The sequence below is a fragment of the Solenopsis invicta genome, chromosome 1, assembly GCF_016802725.1.
Source record: "Solenopsis invicta isolate M01_SB chromosome 1, UNIL_Sinv_3.0, whole genome shotgun sequence".
Taxonomy (NCBI): Eukaryota; Metazoa; Arthropoda; class Insecta; order Hymenoptera; family Formicidae; genus Solenopsis; species Solenopsis invicta.
Genome location: NC_052664.1, coordinates 11289546 through 11306357, shown reverse-complemented (window position 1 = coordinate 11306357; position 16812 = coordinate 11289546). Strand labels below are relative to the sequence as shown.

At 28.6% G+C, this 16812-nt stretch overlaps 1 protein-coding gene across 2 annotated transcripts; it reads right to left on the bottom strand.

Annotated features, from left to right (window-relative positions):
• Positions 1-334: 334 nt before the first annotated feature.
• On the bottom strand, positions 335-16074 carry LOC105208041 (hyaluronan mediated motility receptor). Of its 2 annotated transcripts, none has more exons than XM_026132526.2 (15): positions 15682-16074; positions 7756-7919; positions 7118-7405; positions 6809-7033; positions 6261-6737; positions 4414-4596; positions 4102-4317; positions 3539-3733; positions 3336-3469; positions 2875-3247; positions 2514-2735; positions 2364-2432; positions 2157-2263; positions 1936-2089; positions 335-1207 (listed from the first exon to the last, which is right to left on the bottom strand). In XM_026132526.2, the coding sequence occupies exons 1-15, from the start codon at positions 15725-15727 to the stop codon at positions 1034-1036; spliced, it is 3027 nt and encodes a 1008-aa protein (XP_025988311.1). In that variant the 5' UTR covers positions 15728-16074; the 3' UTR covers positions 335-1033. The 2 variants fall into 2 exon arrangements, with proteins under 2 accessions (XP_025988311.1, XP_025988312.1); XM_026132527.2 differs by having other exon boundaries at positions 4117-4317.
• Positions 16075-16812: the final 738 nt, after the last annotated feature.

Genomic DNA, 16812 nt, shown 5'->3' with positions numbered 1-16812 from the left:
TTTATATATTAAACCAGTTCATTTTAACAAATTTAAACGCTGGAAGGCCAAAATATTTGGATTGTTTTATTGAAAAAAAAAAATCGTCTATAATGTTGCTTGAATGATACAATTCGAAACGTTCGCCATTTTTTTTATATATAGAAGAAATTAATTTCATAAAATTAGTAATGAATAAGAATTATATCAAAGTATAGAAATGTATATAAAATCATATTGTTACATGTAAAAAATAATTTTTAATAGATATTTATTAAAATTATATTAATATAAAAGGTAATTTTTTTATAGCGAGTTTTTATATTAATAAGCCATCCGTACAATGGCCGCATATAAAATATAATATAAATGTTATTAAATTACATAAAATGTAAAATATATTAGGAAAATTTTTTATAACATATTCTTCGATGGTATCGACCAGTATCGATAGTATTTCAGTTTGAAATGCATAATGGCAAAATTAACAGTACTAACAATAATTTTGTAACTTTTATAAAAAAATATACATTTTTCAAAGATTTCTCGAATTATTCTCTTTTGTAACACAGATAAAATTAATATTAATTATCGCGGCAACTGTTTTTCCTCAAGAAATTATTCCAGTATAAATCAATTCGAATAATTGTAATCTAGACTAATAACTAGGACTCGAATGTTCAGGCACGATCTCGTGTCGTGCGCAAAGAACCGCTGCGGATTGTGTGTGTGTGTGTGTGTGACGATTGTCAATTATTATTTGGCGTTGCCGCTGAATGCAAACACACACGCGCGCATGCACACAATTCGCACACAGCGATTCTCGGCGCACAAAACAGAATTGTGATTGAAGATCGATTGTGTATTATACAATTTGGTGAAAATTACAAAAGTCAGTAAATTTATTAGAATATTTGTAATTTTATTGGTCAAACTTTAGTGAATTTGCTTACTTTTGTAAATTTGCATTCAACTTGTGTAATACACAATCGATCTCCTGAATGTTCGAGCTCTACTAATAACTTAAGACAAGTTATTAAACTATTGCTTGAGATTAATCATTTCGATCTTTTAATGGCGTCAATGTTTTATGTGGAGAAGAAATAGGAGTGGAATGTACCATTCCTACATTTTCCTTGCCTTTCCAGTGAGATCGCTTTTCTTCCGCTTTCAATTTTTCTATGGTTTTTTGTTGTTGCTCCACTAATCTGGTCTTGTTTAACAATTCCTAAAAAAATCATTTTCAATCAGAGATACAAAAAAAATATATAAAAATATAAATATATGATGTCATAATACTTATTTATTATTATAACAAATTTGATTGTGAGCTCTATTGGATAAATAAAAACGCAATTTAGATTTTCTTAGAGACAAAAATATTTATTTCTATAAAATCCATACTATAAAACATAATTAGGAAAATAATACACAGCCAAATCTCCTTTTTATGAAGTTAATACGATCAAACATTTTTCTTGGTGTAAAATTTCTCCTTTGTTCTTATTTTTATGACACATGCACAAAATGAACTATTTTTCGCTTTATCTATAATTACTTTTTTTTTACTGTAATATATGATACATACATGCAAATATGATAACAGCAAGAGAGTAACATGAAAAAAAAAAACATTACTTTAAAAGGTTTACTAATTCATAAAATGAAGAAAGATCACACAACTTAGAATTTTACAAAACGGAGAGTCAACATTATTTACATAATAATTAGAATATATATGAACCAGAATTCCTTGCCACAATTTTATAACAATTGTATTTATCAGGCCTACCCGAGTGCCTAAATTATAAAATTATGTACAAATATTTTCATATATTTTTAACAATATCGTGGCGATAATTCCATTGAAAATGTCTATCGATATAGTACAGAAAGAAAGAAAAAAGCTAAAAAAAATATCACAAAAATTACAGAAAGCGGAACGATGCCACACACCTGTTCCAATTCGTAGTTCTTATCTTTAAGCCGAATCACATGTTTGATTCTTTGCTTAGGATTCTGATGACCGATTACATCAGCATATTTTTCAACAATTTCTTTATAATCCTTCTTAAGAACTTCATTCAACGTTATAAATTTCTTGACCTCCCTACATAGAAAAAAATAGTCATTATTTTTCAAATTTGTGATCAAAAATTTTGTACTACATTACTCACTCTTCAGCTTCTTCTCGTCGTATTCTTTCTTCTTTAAGCTGCTGCATAAGTTCATTTTCCGCAGATTTCCATTTGTTTCGTTCTTGCTCTAATAATAAAGTGATTTCCTGTAGGTGTATAACAAGACATTTTTATTCCTCAGTAATATTTATTTACAATTTAATTTCAACATAATAATAAAATGTATAGTCATTATAAAAATATTACCTTTGTATTTTTTTCTATTTTTTCAAATTGTTTAATTTTTTCAGAAAGCTCTTCTATTCTAGAATTTGCCTATAAATGATTCGCACATATATTAATAATGCACAGTAATCAATGTTTCAAAATTTATTTTAACATTATATTTGAACTCACTTTGTCTACAATAATTTTATGTTCCATCGCTTGATCTTCAAGTAATTGTTTACTTTCTTTTAACGCTTCTTCATGACAGTTTAATTTCTGTAAAAGTTTATTATTTTCTAGCTCCATTCGTGAAATGTCGATCTCTCTAGCGTCATTTTGTTCTTCTAATACAAGTAACGCATTTTGCGCTTCATTGATACTCATAGACATTTCCTCAAGCTGTGTTCTCAACTACGATCAAAACGCAATAAATAAATAAATAAATAAATAAATAAATAAAATAAAAAAAAGCATTTTAAAAAAATTTTGATATTTTCACAAATTACAAAATGTAATTTAAAAATAAATATAATAACAAGCGTAACATTACCTGATTGTTTAATATAGATTTAAGTTTAGCATCATCCTCAAGTCTTGCAATTTCTTTCCCAGTTTTCTGTTTTAAACTTTCAATTTTTGCCTCAAAGACAGATTTTATCGAATCAAATTGAGATAAATTACCAGATTGATGCTGATCTACTAGATGTCTATGGGTATCTAACTCTTTCATGAAAGAATGAACTTGTTCGTGCACTATTTGTGAGTTATTACGCATCGCATTAAGCAATTCCTTATGTTCGCGTATGTTATCTTCACCGCGTTTAACTTCATATTGTAATCTTTCCACTTCAGCGTTGCTTTGAGCCAACCGATTAGTAAGCGCAGCAACGGATGCTTGATTTTCAGCCATTATTAACTCAAATCTAAATGTTTTATATAATTAAAATAATCGCTCAGCAAAGTGAAATACATAAAAATTTAATTATTAAAATAAAATTTAATCATACAAACCTTTTCTTTCTAGCAACCATTTCGGCCGCTTCTGTTCTAATGTGATCTTTTAAAGATCTCAATTCTTGTTTTTTGTCTGCCAATTCGCTTTCTGCTTTATCCAATTCAGCTTGCAAACTTTGACTAAAACTTGCCTAAAAATTACAATTTATGACATAAGAGGAAATGATAATTAAAGACAATGTTAACATTATGATAGTCACCTGTGTTTCCACGGATGATCTTAACTCCTCAAGTGTCGTGGAAAGTTTAGTGATTTCATCATCTCTTTGCGAAAGTTTTTCATCTAATGCAGCACGTTCTACTTCCATACGAAGCAAACATGCTTTGTATCTATCATCAGCAAGTCGCATCTCTTCTTCTACAGTATTTCGCGCCTCTTCGACCATAGCATTGACCTAAGTAACAACAGTCCTATTTTAATATTTATACACATGTTTCATCAAAACAAAAATTTTTTCAAACATCACAAAGAGCACACAGATAAAGAAAAAAATAAAACATTCACAAAAAACCATCTACAGAATACATTTCATAGCAATTTATAAAAATTATAAGATATACTGTTTGTTTTCTGTTCCTGAACTCCTTGAATTAGTGTACACTTAAAATGAAATAGGTAGATGTTTAAGAGTTAGCGAAAGCAAGAAGGAACGTTCCAGTGTAGTCTAGTGCAGAAATAGAAAACAAGCCTACTATGTTTGTACAAGCACATAAATGTTAACAAAAAACAAATAACTAAAGTGATGTTTGCCATTCTACGCACGTGTAATCTGCTTACTTTAGCGTCGCATTCATCAATCGTTTTTTTCACCTGTTCCTTGCCCTCAGTGTGACATGCTATTAGTGCATCTCGTTTATCAGCCTCAGCTTCTTCGATAATTTTCTGAGCATGTTTCATTATCCGTTCAGTTTCCTCTTCAAGTTTTTTAGCGGAAGTTTGTTTTAATTCCTCTATTTCTTCATTTTTCATCTTCTTAACCTAAAAATTTGTATTAATTATTGCCAGGAAAATGAATTATAAAAATGTTTAATGTGATTAAAGAAAAAAAAAATATATATATATATATCACAGTACATTTTCCAGTTCTTTTATATATTCATCTGCGGCATCTTCTAATAATTTCTCCAATCTTAATGTGTTTTCAGTATGTTTTTTTTTCATGTCATTCAGGTCCTTTTTATATTTTTCTATCATAATGGTATGCCTCTCATTTGAAAGCTTTAGTTCATTTTGAGCTTCTTGCAAACGTTGAGTTACCTAAAAGCATGAAAAAAAAAAAAAAAAATTTTAATTTATCCAATTAAGATAAAATTATTTATTTAGTACGTGCTTGCACACGTGTGTACGTGCGTGTATGTACGTACGCGTATGCACATTAAGAGTATTTTCAGAGAGTTGTGATTCTTAAAAAGTTGTGAAATTTAAAAAAATAAATCTGACTAAATTAAACTTTTTTTAAGTAAACGGTATCTATCAATATTTCCTTAAAATGCTAACGCATCGATTTCTTACTTTACTAAATATTCATTAATTTATACAGTAAAACAAAATATTTACAAAATCGTATTTTTTATTGAGTGAATGCAAAAGTTCGTGCACGATTCCATTAAATGTCATTAGAAGAGTTGTATGGTAACGTCACTAATTGTATACATATTGCAATTTGTAATTTATAGAAAAATGACATATTCAATAGTCATTCGAGTAAGACATATTTTAATGTTAAAAATGAACAAAAAAAATTGCATTTACGACATATTACGCTTTGAGTTTCGGAATCGTATAACAGAAATGTTATAAAGAATAAGATGTCTGTCAGGATCGCATATCAGCAATTCAAACTGTTAATGATGATTTGAGAAATTCAAACATGATTAGAATTTCTATCTTGATGACCAGCCATATTCTGATCATCTGGCATAGATAATGACATTTTGCGCATTTAATGTAAAATAATTTCACGAATTTCAGCAATAGAAGAGATTGCTGAGAGATTCAACATTGACAGATCAACATTGATTCTTCAAATATGATACACTAATACATTATCCTTTGGAAGAGAAAAGAAGTTGCAGACGACATATGTGTTCATATTCTATTACTGAACTCAGTGTCGACAGCTGTTTGATCATGTACACTAAACTTTATCATTTATGCGTTATATATGTAATATATGTATAAAAGAGAGAAGAGGCTAATGAAATAAACACGAAATAATGAGATATCATAATGTCTGATAATTCGTGTTAAGTTCTAAAAGCAACCGTTAAAATTACTTCATTACAGATTTAGCCTTGTAGGATAGTTACTGGTCATTACGTTTATATAAAAACTGATTTCAGTTTTACAGATAGCAGTAATTTTATATGTACATTTTATATGTAATTTAGAAAAGTATATTCCAATAAAGAAATTATTTTTTAAAAATATTTTTTAAATAAAAAAAATTAATTTAAAAACTATTTTTACAAATAAAAATATAATTTATAAAACATTTATAAAACCTGCTTGCTTTGTAGCGCTTATTAGCGTGTAAGATCTGTAAAGAATCATTAAATTGTATTGTTTTATAAATAAAAGAGTGTCTTTCATGACATTAGTTATTAGTACATGCCTCTTCTCTTATTTCACAAACACGTTCTTTTTCCCTTTTCAGTAAATTGTAAATTATGTTTGTACTATATATCCGATAAACTTCTACTTGTAGGGTTATTAATAAAACTCTATAGCTAACAAACTGATGTTCATAAGAATTATGTCGCATTAATGTTTACAGAGGTATTTAAAGAAAACGAAATGGTATTAAACCACCTCTTTTTCTCCTTTATAACATAGCAAATAAATATAATAGCGTATATGTACAATAAACAAAACATAAACATAAGTATAATTGTAATAAATGGAGAATATCGATTACATACGTCTTTATGAATATTTTGAAGATGCTTCAATTCTTCCACAAGAGAACAGTTTGTTTGTTCCATTTTATTTGCCTTGGTTTCCATTTTTAATGCATGTGTCTTATAAGCTTCATTTTGTACTAAAAATTCTTGTTTTTCTTTTTCAAAATCATTTTTTAAACATTTAATTTCTTCCTCGTGTTTATTAGTGAAATCGGAAATCTTATTAGCGTAATTGTTATCAAGCTCTTCACATTGTGTTTTAAGTTTATGTGATTCGTATTGCAGAGTATATAACTGATTTTCAAGTTTTGAAATTTCATCCTGCTTTATTTCCAAAGCAGATTTAAGAATAGATTGATCTTCAGTTAAATTAGTAATACAGACATCAAGTTGATATTTTTCTTTTTGTAATGCTAGTATTTCAATATCGCGATTTTGTTTCATTGTTTCCAATTTGTTTGACAATTCTCTAATATGATCTTCAAGAACTTCAACCTGTTAAACAAAATAAAAAATATTGCTTAGCATAATAAATCACACTTATAAAATTAAATAATTTAATTTACCTCTGCTCTGGTCTCCTCTTTCTTAGCATGCAATTCAGCTTCCAATGTTGCCATTCCTTTTGATAGTTCGTTCACACGATTTCTAAGTTCCATTTCCATTATTTTTCGCGTTGAAATTTCTTGTTCTTTTTCCTTGGTCATTTCTAATAATTGCAAACGAAGCCTCTGCATTTCTGTCTGATATTTATCATTATCATTATTTAGTACATCTTGATGCAACTTAGCCTGCAAATTAAAAATATTTTTAAAACATGGTGTATTAATAATACTAGATAATAATTAAAAATTTTATTTAAAAATATAGCAAACCATTGTTTCTATATCTTTCTGGTGTTGCGTTTCTATTTCATTTTGTTTCTTGCGCAATTCCTCTATTTCGATTTCTAATTTCCGTATCTCGTCTTTCATATCTTCGATATGCTTCTCATGTTCCTGTATAGTTTTATCTTTGTTTAAACATTCTACTTGAAGATCTGCTAGTTCTTGATTGGATTCATATTGTATGCTTTGAATTTTTATTAAGGGTTGCTGAGTTTTCAATTTAGGATAAATTGACCCTGTCGTTGATTTTGTGACTCGCTTCGATGGCGGTTGGGGCTGCAGAAAAAATAATATAATATTTTACGTAATTTATAATTTAATTTTATTAATATATTATGGTGTAGCAATATTTTTAATGTGTGTGTGTGTGTGTGTGTGTGTGTGTGTGTGTGTATATATATATATATATATATATATACACACAAGATGAGTTATAATTCTTGTGTTAACGTTTTACCATAAGAGATGACTTATTACAAATTAATTTAAAACAATTGATAAATTCACAATTTTATAATTCATTATCCGCAATAACAAAAAACCAAATCTTTTTGCAAATCTCTTTTCTATTTTTTAAATATTGCAATTAATTTACAATCGATAACAGAATTTGCAACATTTCTTACCATACGGAAAATGGGAGTCATTGTATTGCTCTTTGTTGACGCGATCGAGCATTCTGCGCTACTTGTACTCTTACTATCTAAAAATCTATCAGACTTCTCAATAACAAGTCCTTTCACTTTAGTGTCGAATTTTGGATCATATGCGCCTGGTGGTGGTGCATCGCCTGTAAAATTATACATATGTTAGAAAATTAGAATGACACATAAATGATCTAGAAGGTCTTTTCGATCGTAATTATATTATTATTATACCAACATAATATCCAATGTTTATTCAAATCTTATTTTAGTAGTGTAAAAGAAAATGTAACAAATTCATAATCATAATTTTTCAAATTCCTAATTACACAGAAAGATTATAAATTTACTGTGATTATAAATCTACTTATAAAAAAATAGTAAAAATACATAGGAATTAAAATAAAGTGTAAAAAAAGTTCTAATATCGAAAATTGTTGAGAAATAGATCAATGATTGAATAAATTTCTATTAAGAGGACTATCTTTTTTCACAAAAAAATCAATTTTCTTTTTTTTTACATTTTTCCAAATAACAATTCAAGAATACTTTTTCAAAATTTTAATATATTTCTTTGATAATTTTCAGATTTAAAATAATCCTAAGATAAGAATTTTGAGCACTTTGAGCACGAACCTGTCTAGCGTATTATACCTAGATTAAATTACATGTATGAAATATAAAGATTTAGGACAGTTAACAAATGTTTTCAAAAGTCTAAAGTAGCCCCCTTCCCCTGTTCTTATACACACACATAAGTAGGTACATTAGGATAAGCCAAAAAACCGAAAAATTCTCTTACAGAACGGGAAAGTTGTCTTTCGGCCTTAGAATGAAATGCGGGAAAGTTGTCTTTCGGCCTTAGAATGAAATCCCCACAAATGCTTTTTTGTGAGTTGATATCTTCTGTTTTAGTAATAGTCAAAGTTTCAAATTTTGAGTCAAAATATTTAAATATTAAGAATATTCAGAAGTGATTCTATTTATGTCAATTACAATTTCTATTAATTAATTTTTGTTTGTTGATACATTTAAATTACAAAATACAAGGAACTATATGGCAAGAACTAAACCATAGCAAGTGATAGTGGACCGAAAAATAAGCTAAAAGCATATTTTTATTGAAAATATGTAAGTTCCTTGAGTATTAGTACCTTGAAAACGATTTTTCTTCGCAGTTAAGATATGTTATCAATGTAATGAACTGTTATGAAAATAAAGCTCTTCGCCCATTTGGAGTTATTAAAATGATCCAGATTCAGTGAATTAAACCAGAATGTATATTAAAGATAGGTGTAAAAGTTAAAATTTCCATACTTAAAAATGATTGAAAATTGAACGTTTTTATCATCCGACATATTTAATAAAAGATAATAAGCAATTTTTAAAGTTATGTAGATTATGGGAATTTAAACCCTCATAGGACATTTATTAAATAATATGACAAAATCTTGCATAAAAATATAATTTATAGATATATTTACAAATTAATCTTTTATAAAATATTGATAAACGTTCAATTAATTTCGAAACAGTATTTTGCAAAATTATGACAATATAGCGAATCGTCTTAATCATTTCAAATTTAGAAAAAAAATTGTTAATTTAACAAATTAAAAAAATATATTAACTATATTATGTATAAAACATTTAGAAATATAATTAATTCATATATGCGTTTAAATATATATTTATTCCTAAATTATAATGTAGAAATGGTTAAATATTACTTTCAGCATGGTAATATTTTAAATAACAAATATACAATTGTTTTTCTGAGTTAACGCTATAAGTATTGCGTAATTTCAATCGGTATAGTTTACATTAATCAATACATATAACAAAAATACATGTGTAAACGTTTTAACCCATGTTCGAGTCCCTTTCAATACAAAATATACCGAATAAAAAATTCATCTTGTCATCTCTTTATCCTTAGTGAACATATTCTCAGATTGGTAGATAGCCATTTTTTTAAATAATCTGTTTATACCAGTTAGTAGTAAAAATGTTAATACTAAAATATGTGACATTTTAAATAAAAAATCAAACAAATAATTGTAAAATATTTGTACCTAAAACTTAGACTTGTGTAATTTTTGACAAATATTATTTAGAAATTTTATTTTGTTGCTGCGTTATGACAAATCATCTTAACGCAATTATTGCAAAATTTTCGTTAATTATTGTGCAATAACTAATAATCAATAAAGGTAAGTGAGTCAGAATTATCAAAGGACAGAAGAACGCTCTTCCAACGAACTCTAAGAAAAATGTGGTTTACAAAATTGCATGCAAAGAATGTGATGCATCATACGTAGGCCAAACGAGCAGGAAACTAAAAACAAGAATAACCGAACATCGCAACAATATTAATTGGAACATTAAGAATTCCTCGGTAATTACGGAACACAGAATAGAGTTTAATCACAAGTTCGATTGGGAGAGCATCGAGGTCCTTGACTCGGAACGCTTCCTTAGCAGGCGAGTAGTTTCTGAAATGTTGCACATTTGGATGCAAAAGAATGTCTTGAATTCACAATCGGACACCGAATGCTTGCGCCATGCGTACCTTTTTTTATTGAAGAAATTGTGAACTTAGATGTTTCAATGCGTCCATAATTTGTTGCAATTACTTATCCATTTAACTTTTTGTGTATTTCACAGTCCAACTCTTAACTATTTATTTATTTAATTTCTTATGTATTAAATTTTAACGTTTTACAATTTATTTATTTATTCTCTTACTGACTGACTCACTTTTATTTATTTAATTATTGATGTACTTTAATTTTCATTCGACGGACGCATTTTTAATTCAATCTATATATCTGTTTATTTCTCGTGGTCAGAGTTACTTACTTGTATCTAATTCCTCTATGACTTATACTTATTGTTTTGAGTTGCCTTTCTATATTTACTGAATATATATAACGTATCTCGCGTTGTGTTTATGTATAACGCTCATTCGCTTGTTAACCGCTGTATGAGAAACATCTCTTATTGACTGCGGCACTCTCAATACCGTTTTTGATAATTACAAGCATTAAGCTCTTATCCATGGCTTCGTTGGTCGTCGTCGATTCTCGATGGTGAATCACACAAAAAATTTTCTTTCCTACAGTTACTATTTCATAACATTAATTATAGGGTGATCAAGCTTTTCCCCATAACATGTTTGGAAAATTGCACTTCGGATTCAGCAAACCGGCAGTGACAACCATATTGGATTGACGATGACTAGACTATTAATTCATTAAAAAGATGCACTTTTTGTTGTTAAATATTCTTCTCTTTTTTACTATTGTATTGCTGATGACGACTCCAAAGAGAGTCAAAACGTTCGAATGTAAAAACCATTGATACGATTAAGAAATATATTGACCTTGTGCAATAATTACCGCGCCTGACTCTCACTTGCCTTTATTGATTATTAGTTAAATCTCGAGAGTCGTTACTCGATTGTTTTATTGTGCAATATTTGCACAATGTGTCTATCGGGATATAGATTCAAAATTTAAAGTAGTCGCTGATGCGATGGACGGCAAACAGCGCATCGCAAGAGCAAAGGAACGACTTGAACAGACACTAACATGAACAATTCATGTCAATAATTTTTTTAAAGAGAATGAACTTTCTTTTAAGATCTAACAATTGCCGATTAAAAAAGATCTATTGTAAATATTAAAAAAAAGACAGAATTATTCTAATTGACAATTAAATGCCTTTTTCTTGATACGTGATTTTTTTAATTTTGTTGACATCGTACAGAGAAAACGATTCAATGCAATGATTTACTACGTTATTGACATATAAACTGTAACTGTTTTCTCAGGTTGTTTACTCAAAAAATTTGTAAAAAAATTCTTTGAAAATTCCCAGATTTTCCAATTTTATTCAAAAATCCAGGTAAAATTTAAAAAATTTTTCAACGCAATTTTGGAAAAAAATTATTTTATTATATTTTTTAACATTCCTTAAATCCATTTTTGCAAATGCAGATTAATTTTAATTTCAATTTAATTTACTCTTTATCTCTTTTTAGTTCTAATAATTTAGATAAAGAATAAGTTAAATTGAGATTAACTTTCACATACACATAATTATACTGGTCAAGTTTAGCCTATAAAATTATACCCGTAGGGTATAATTGTATCCAAAATTTTGATAAGTTTTAACCAAAATAAAATTTAAAAAGTTGGTGTTTTTTTTTATGTGGTGTAATAACTAAACATTCTCTGAAGCTGAAAGACAATTATTTATTATAGATATAATAAAAAATAAAGTTTGCAGGGCTGTAAGTAACAAAAAAAGATCTTTTTTTAATTTCCAATAACGTTAACTTAGGATTTTTTAAATAGTCAAATAATAAATAAATAAATGTGCCACACAAGAAATATTTGTATAAATATGTGTTAACTACACTGGGAGATATATCTCCCAGTGTAGTTTAGAGTTAATTTATGAAAATGGATATTAATCACGCAACCAAAAAAATTCACTTAAGTTTTGAATATTTAATTTGAGAAAATAGTAAAAAAAAAATAATAATAATAATCTGTCTACAACACACTGATCTAGCTCATCAGAAGTACAAAATTCGAAAGATGACTAAATACAATGTCAATTTATAATGATGTATTGTCTTCATTAAAATTCTATTATAAATATTCGCGAGTTATACAAAATACGCCAATGGATCTATATGTTATGTATACTACTAATTGATTGTCGGCATTTTATATTATTAAAAAAAAATAATCAAAAAAATAATTCTATCAGAAAAAGAGAAATATAATTAAAATTAAAAAAATTTATTAATAAAATTCCATGAAAATTCATGATGTTCAAGGATATAAAATTAATTCCTTAAAAATTCTTGATTTTTCCGTTATTTTCCAATAATAGACATCTTGTTTTTCTATATTATAAATTTGAAAAAAGTAATAGAATTTTTAAAAAATATTTTTTTGATTCACAATTTATTTAGAAAAAGAATGATACAAAAGTAACTTTTTTTCCTATAAAAGTGTAATTTTATCATATCGCTATTTTTTTATTAAATTTGTGATATACATTATTAGTTACAAGTTAATTTGGACTTTTCGTTTCAGTTGACCAGTTTTGGCTCAACAATGTTAGCAATTTGACAAAAACTGCTGTAGACACGTCTGCCCTCCTGTTCTCGGTTATATTTTACATTATTTTAACACGTATATAAATTCATGAATATAGCTTAAAGTATAAATAAAATGTGTGTAAATATGACATTTATTGCCCTTTTAACCAAAAAAGGGGAGGGGGGAAGAAGAAATCGTGAATTTTTGGCGCTTTAAATCAAGCGATACTTTTAATTCACTTATCCTCTACACAAACATTTAAATTGGGGCTTGTTCTTAAATATTGCGTAATATATCGATGGGACTTGCGTAGTGCGTTGCAACGATAAAGGAGAGGAAAAACGGCGCGGCTAAATGAGACTTCCTTTTGGCGCAACGTAACGTGCAGGGGAGAAGCAGGCGCAAATGGGAAAGACAGCTGTTCTGAATGCAAGGGACACATCTCTATGGGGTCGTAGAATAACCAGGTGTAGCCGACAACGTTCCCCATTGCGTCTGTACGCGATAAAACGTCTTCTTTTATTGTCTACCGCGAGCTTCCTTCCATAGGGAGGAGGAAAGGAGGTAGGGTCAATATATGAGAAATTTAAAGGGCAGACGCAAGCGATATATAAAGATAAGATATAAGAAATAACGAATAAAATATATGCTGCCTACTTTTCACTTGAACAGCTACGTACACAATGGGATAAGGAAATTATAAGAAGCAAATACAAGTGACAAGAATATTAACTACAATCAGAAAACAGATGTTATACCAAAGGATAAAATAAATGATTAGCAATCGCGTGGTATTGAAAAATCATGATATATCAGAGAATATCAGAGCATTCATGATATTGTAATTAGTAAAAAATAACGCTCGTTTGTTTAAACAATGACATAAATTAAAAATTGGTATTTTTTAGTTGTGTGCAAGAAAAATAGATCTTTGTAGTTCTTATTACTACTAGAATTACATAATTGAGCTTCTAAAATTGAAAAGATAAATAAGAAAACTTTGCACCAAGAGTGTCATAAGTCAAAAAGAGTTATTCCTAAGTGTTTATTTTTATCATGGATAAGAATTTAGTACACTGAATAAAGAGTTATTGATCCTTTTATTCCATTATAATCAATTATTACGCTAAAATCGTACTTAAAAATATTTTTGATTTTTATTATGATTAAAAATGTTCAAATCTCATTTTTTTAAAAAACCTTGCCTTTTAAGTTATCATTATTTTAACAAATAAGCGCTGTATCAAAAAATATAAATAAACATTCATGATATTGCGATTGGTCAAAACTGATAAGAAACATATAGAATTGATAAGTTTCTTAATCTGCTTTTAATTATTTTATGCATAAATCCCATTTTTAGTTAAATTTTTTCTTTTTTTATTTAGGATCTTCTACATTTTAATCTTGTATTTTACTACTTGTATTAATTATAAAGTTAATTAAAAAACAATAATAAATTTTGCAAATTAAAATGCTAACAAAATTAAAAATTTTTGCAATACATTAAAAATTATATACAGAAAATTAATGTATATATTTATTTTATTTAATCATCACATATATTAATTATTTATATCTGCTTTACACATTATAACAATAGAATAATTATTTGTTGAAACATACGCAATAATGATTTGTACATATACAAATCATTATTGCGTATGTTTCATATATAAAAAAAAATTTCACTTGTAAAATATTATTTACTGAATCTTAAATACAAATTACCAAAAGTTATTTAAAAGAAAATTAAGAAGACCTTTTAATATTTTTGGAATCTAAAATTATGTACAAAAAGTTAATACATATTTATTGTAATTATTTATAATGCATAATAATTATTTATATCTGCTTCTCACATTAAAACAATAATTACGTATTATATATATAAATTATTGTTACATATATGTATATTTTCTACGCATGATGAAGAATTTATCACTTGTAATTTATCTGATAAATATATTCATTTGCAAGAATATAAAATACATAAAAATATGTACAACAAAACAAGATATGGATGTACTTAATAAAATTAAGATATTTGCATTTGTAGAGAACTTTATTTTATTCTTTATTTACTGTCTTCATATCTTTCCAACTTAATTTACATATATATAAAATAATATAAAAATTGTAATGAAATAATATTGATTCTTTTAGAATGTGTTTAATAAAGAAAAGATTGATTCGCAATGAATAAACCATCTTATCTTATAATGAAAACACTATTGAGAACACAGCAGAAAATATTATAATGAAACAAGTAACGAGACACGTTCAAGACGGTTAATTTTTTATGTTTTGCAGAACTTGGAGTCAAGACCCGTTTTCCCGCCATACACAGCTACAAATACATACGCGACACACATATACTTATATATAACTGCGCAGAATAGCAATAAAAAGACGTTAGAACAAATCTTACGGAATTTTTAGTTTGTTTCATGGAAATTTGTTGCAAAGTTTGCTGTCATTTATGTTATTTTATTAACGCAAATACTTAATTTTATATAGACTTTATACGGTATATACAAAAGCATTTTTTGTGTATACCAAAAATTTCACAAACTATAAATAATAGGCTGTATACGCAGTTACCGAGATAACCGTAGAAAAAAAAGACCGCCAAATGTCACGTGTCGTGCATCGACACGACCGAAAGTTGTAAGTTTATCTACCTCACGGCAACAGGCGTGTAGAGCTGACGAACGCGAGGAAATAATCAACAAGACAGAATTATTCGACATGCACAGCTACATATTTGCTACAACAAACAACTTACTTCCAAGTTCGTTGAACCGCTGTATCCTCGCCTTGGAGAAGGACATTTTGTGTTGCGTCCTGCGCGTGTACACGTAGTTTTACCTGCCTGTATTCTCGAGTTAACAAAGTTCGACGAAACCGCCGCGCGAGTTCGTCGCGGGGACGGTTGTGTACAAAGTACGCACGATGAGGGATCACGTTGAACAACCGTACTCCTGTTATCACTGCTCCGTTCCACTTCTCTCGCTCTCACGAGAGTAAGACCGTACGGAGTACGCTCTTTCACTCCGAACAATGCACGCTTCTAACCGCGATTTCTCACCCGACTCACCGAATCGGTTACTTCAATTTGAAACGACAGTTTCGATCACGAGTACAACGATGATTTGCTATGAAAGCGGCCAATGAGCATGCGAGTCCATGAGCATGGATCTTAAGGGCCTCGCACATGAAATGCATAACATAAGCACAACATAAGACCGATGGACCAATGACTATCTAGCATAAAGTCGCCATATTGATTTACATAAGATTCGTATTGCTCCAGAGGCCTTATGCTACGCTTACGCTCTGTTATGCATTTCATGTGCAAGGCCTTTAAGGGCCTCGCACATAAAATGCATAACATAACATAAGCACAACACAAGACCGATAGACCAATGAAAATGTTATGTAAATCAATATGGCGACTTTATGTTGGATGTTCATTGGTGCATCGGTCATATGTTATGCTTATGTTATGTTATGTATTTCATGTGCAAAACCCTTTAAGGAGAGTATTCAATTATTAGCGTTTTCGATTGCAGTGGGTTTTAACCAAAGTTTGACGCTATTTGCCGGAATTGTCCAATTAGAACGTCAGACAATTCGTTTTAATTGGACGATTCCGGCAAATGGCGTCGAACCCGGGTTAAAACCCACTGCAGTCAAGAACGCTATATGATTGGTCAATTTTTGCGGCTTACAGATTATGGAACCAACATACGACGTATTGTCTTCTCATATTCGACTATAATTGGTCAATTTCTTAAGGCTTAAGACTTACTAAAGGGCCTTGCACATGAAATGCATAACATAAGACCGATGGGCCAATGAGCATCCAGCATAAAGTTGCCATATTAATTTACATAAAATTCCCATTGGTCCAGAG

Coding starts and splice junctions, on each gene's coding strand:
- LOC105208041 (XM_026132526.2), bottom strand. CDS start 15,727: ATGTCCTTCTCCAAGGCGAGGATACAGCGGTTCAACGAACTTGGAA. Junction 7,034..7,117: donor AGAAAGATATAGAAACAATG/GTTTGCTATATT, acceptor TTTAATTTGCAG/GCTAAGTTGCATCAAGATGT. Junction 4,597..6,260: donor TTCAAAATATTCATAAAGAC/GTATGTAATCGA, acceptor TCATGCTTTTAG/GTAACTCAACGTTTGCAAGA.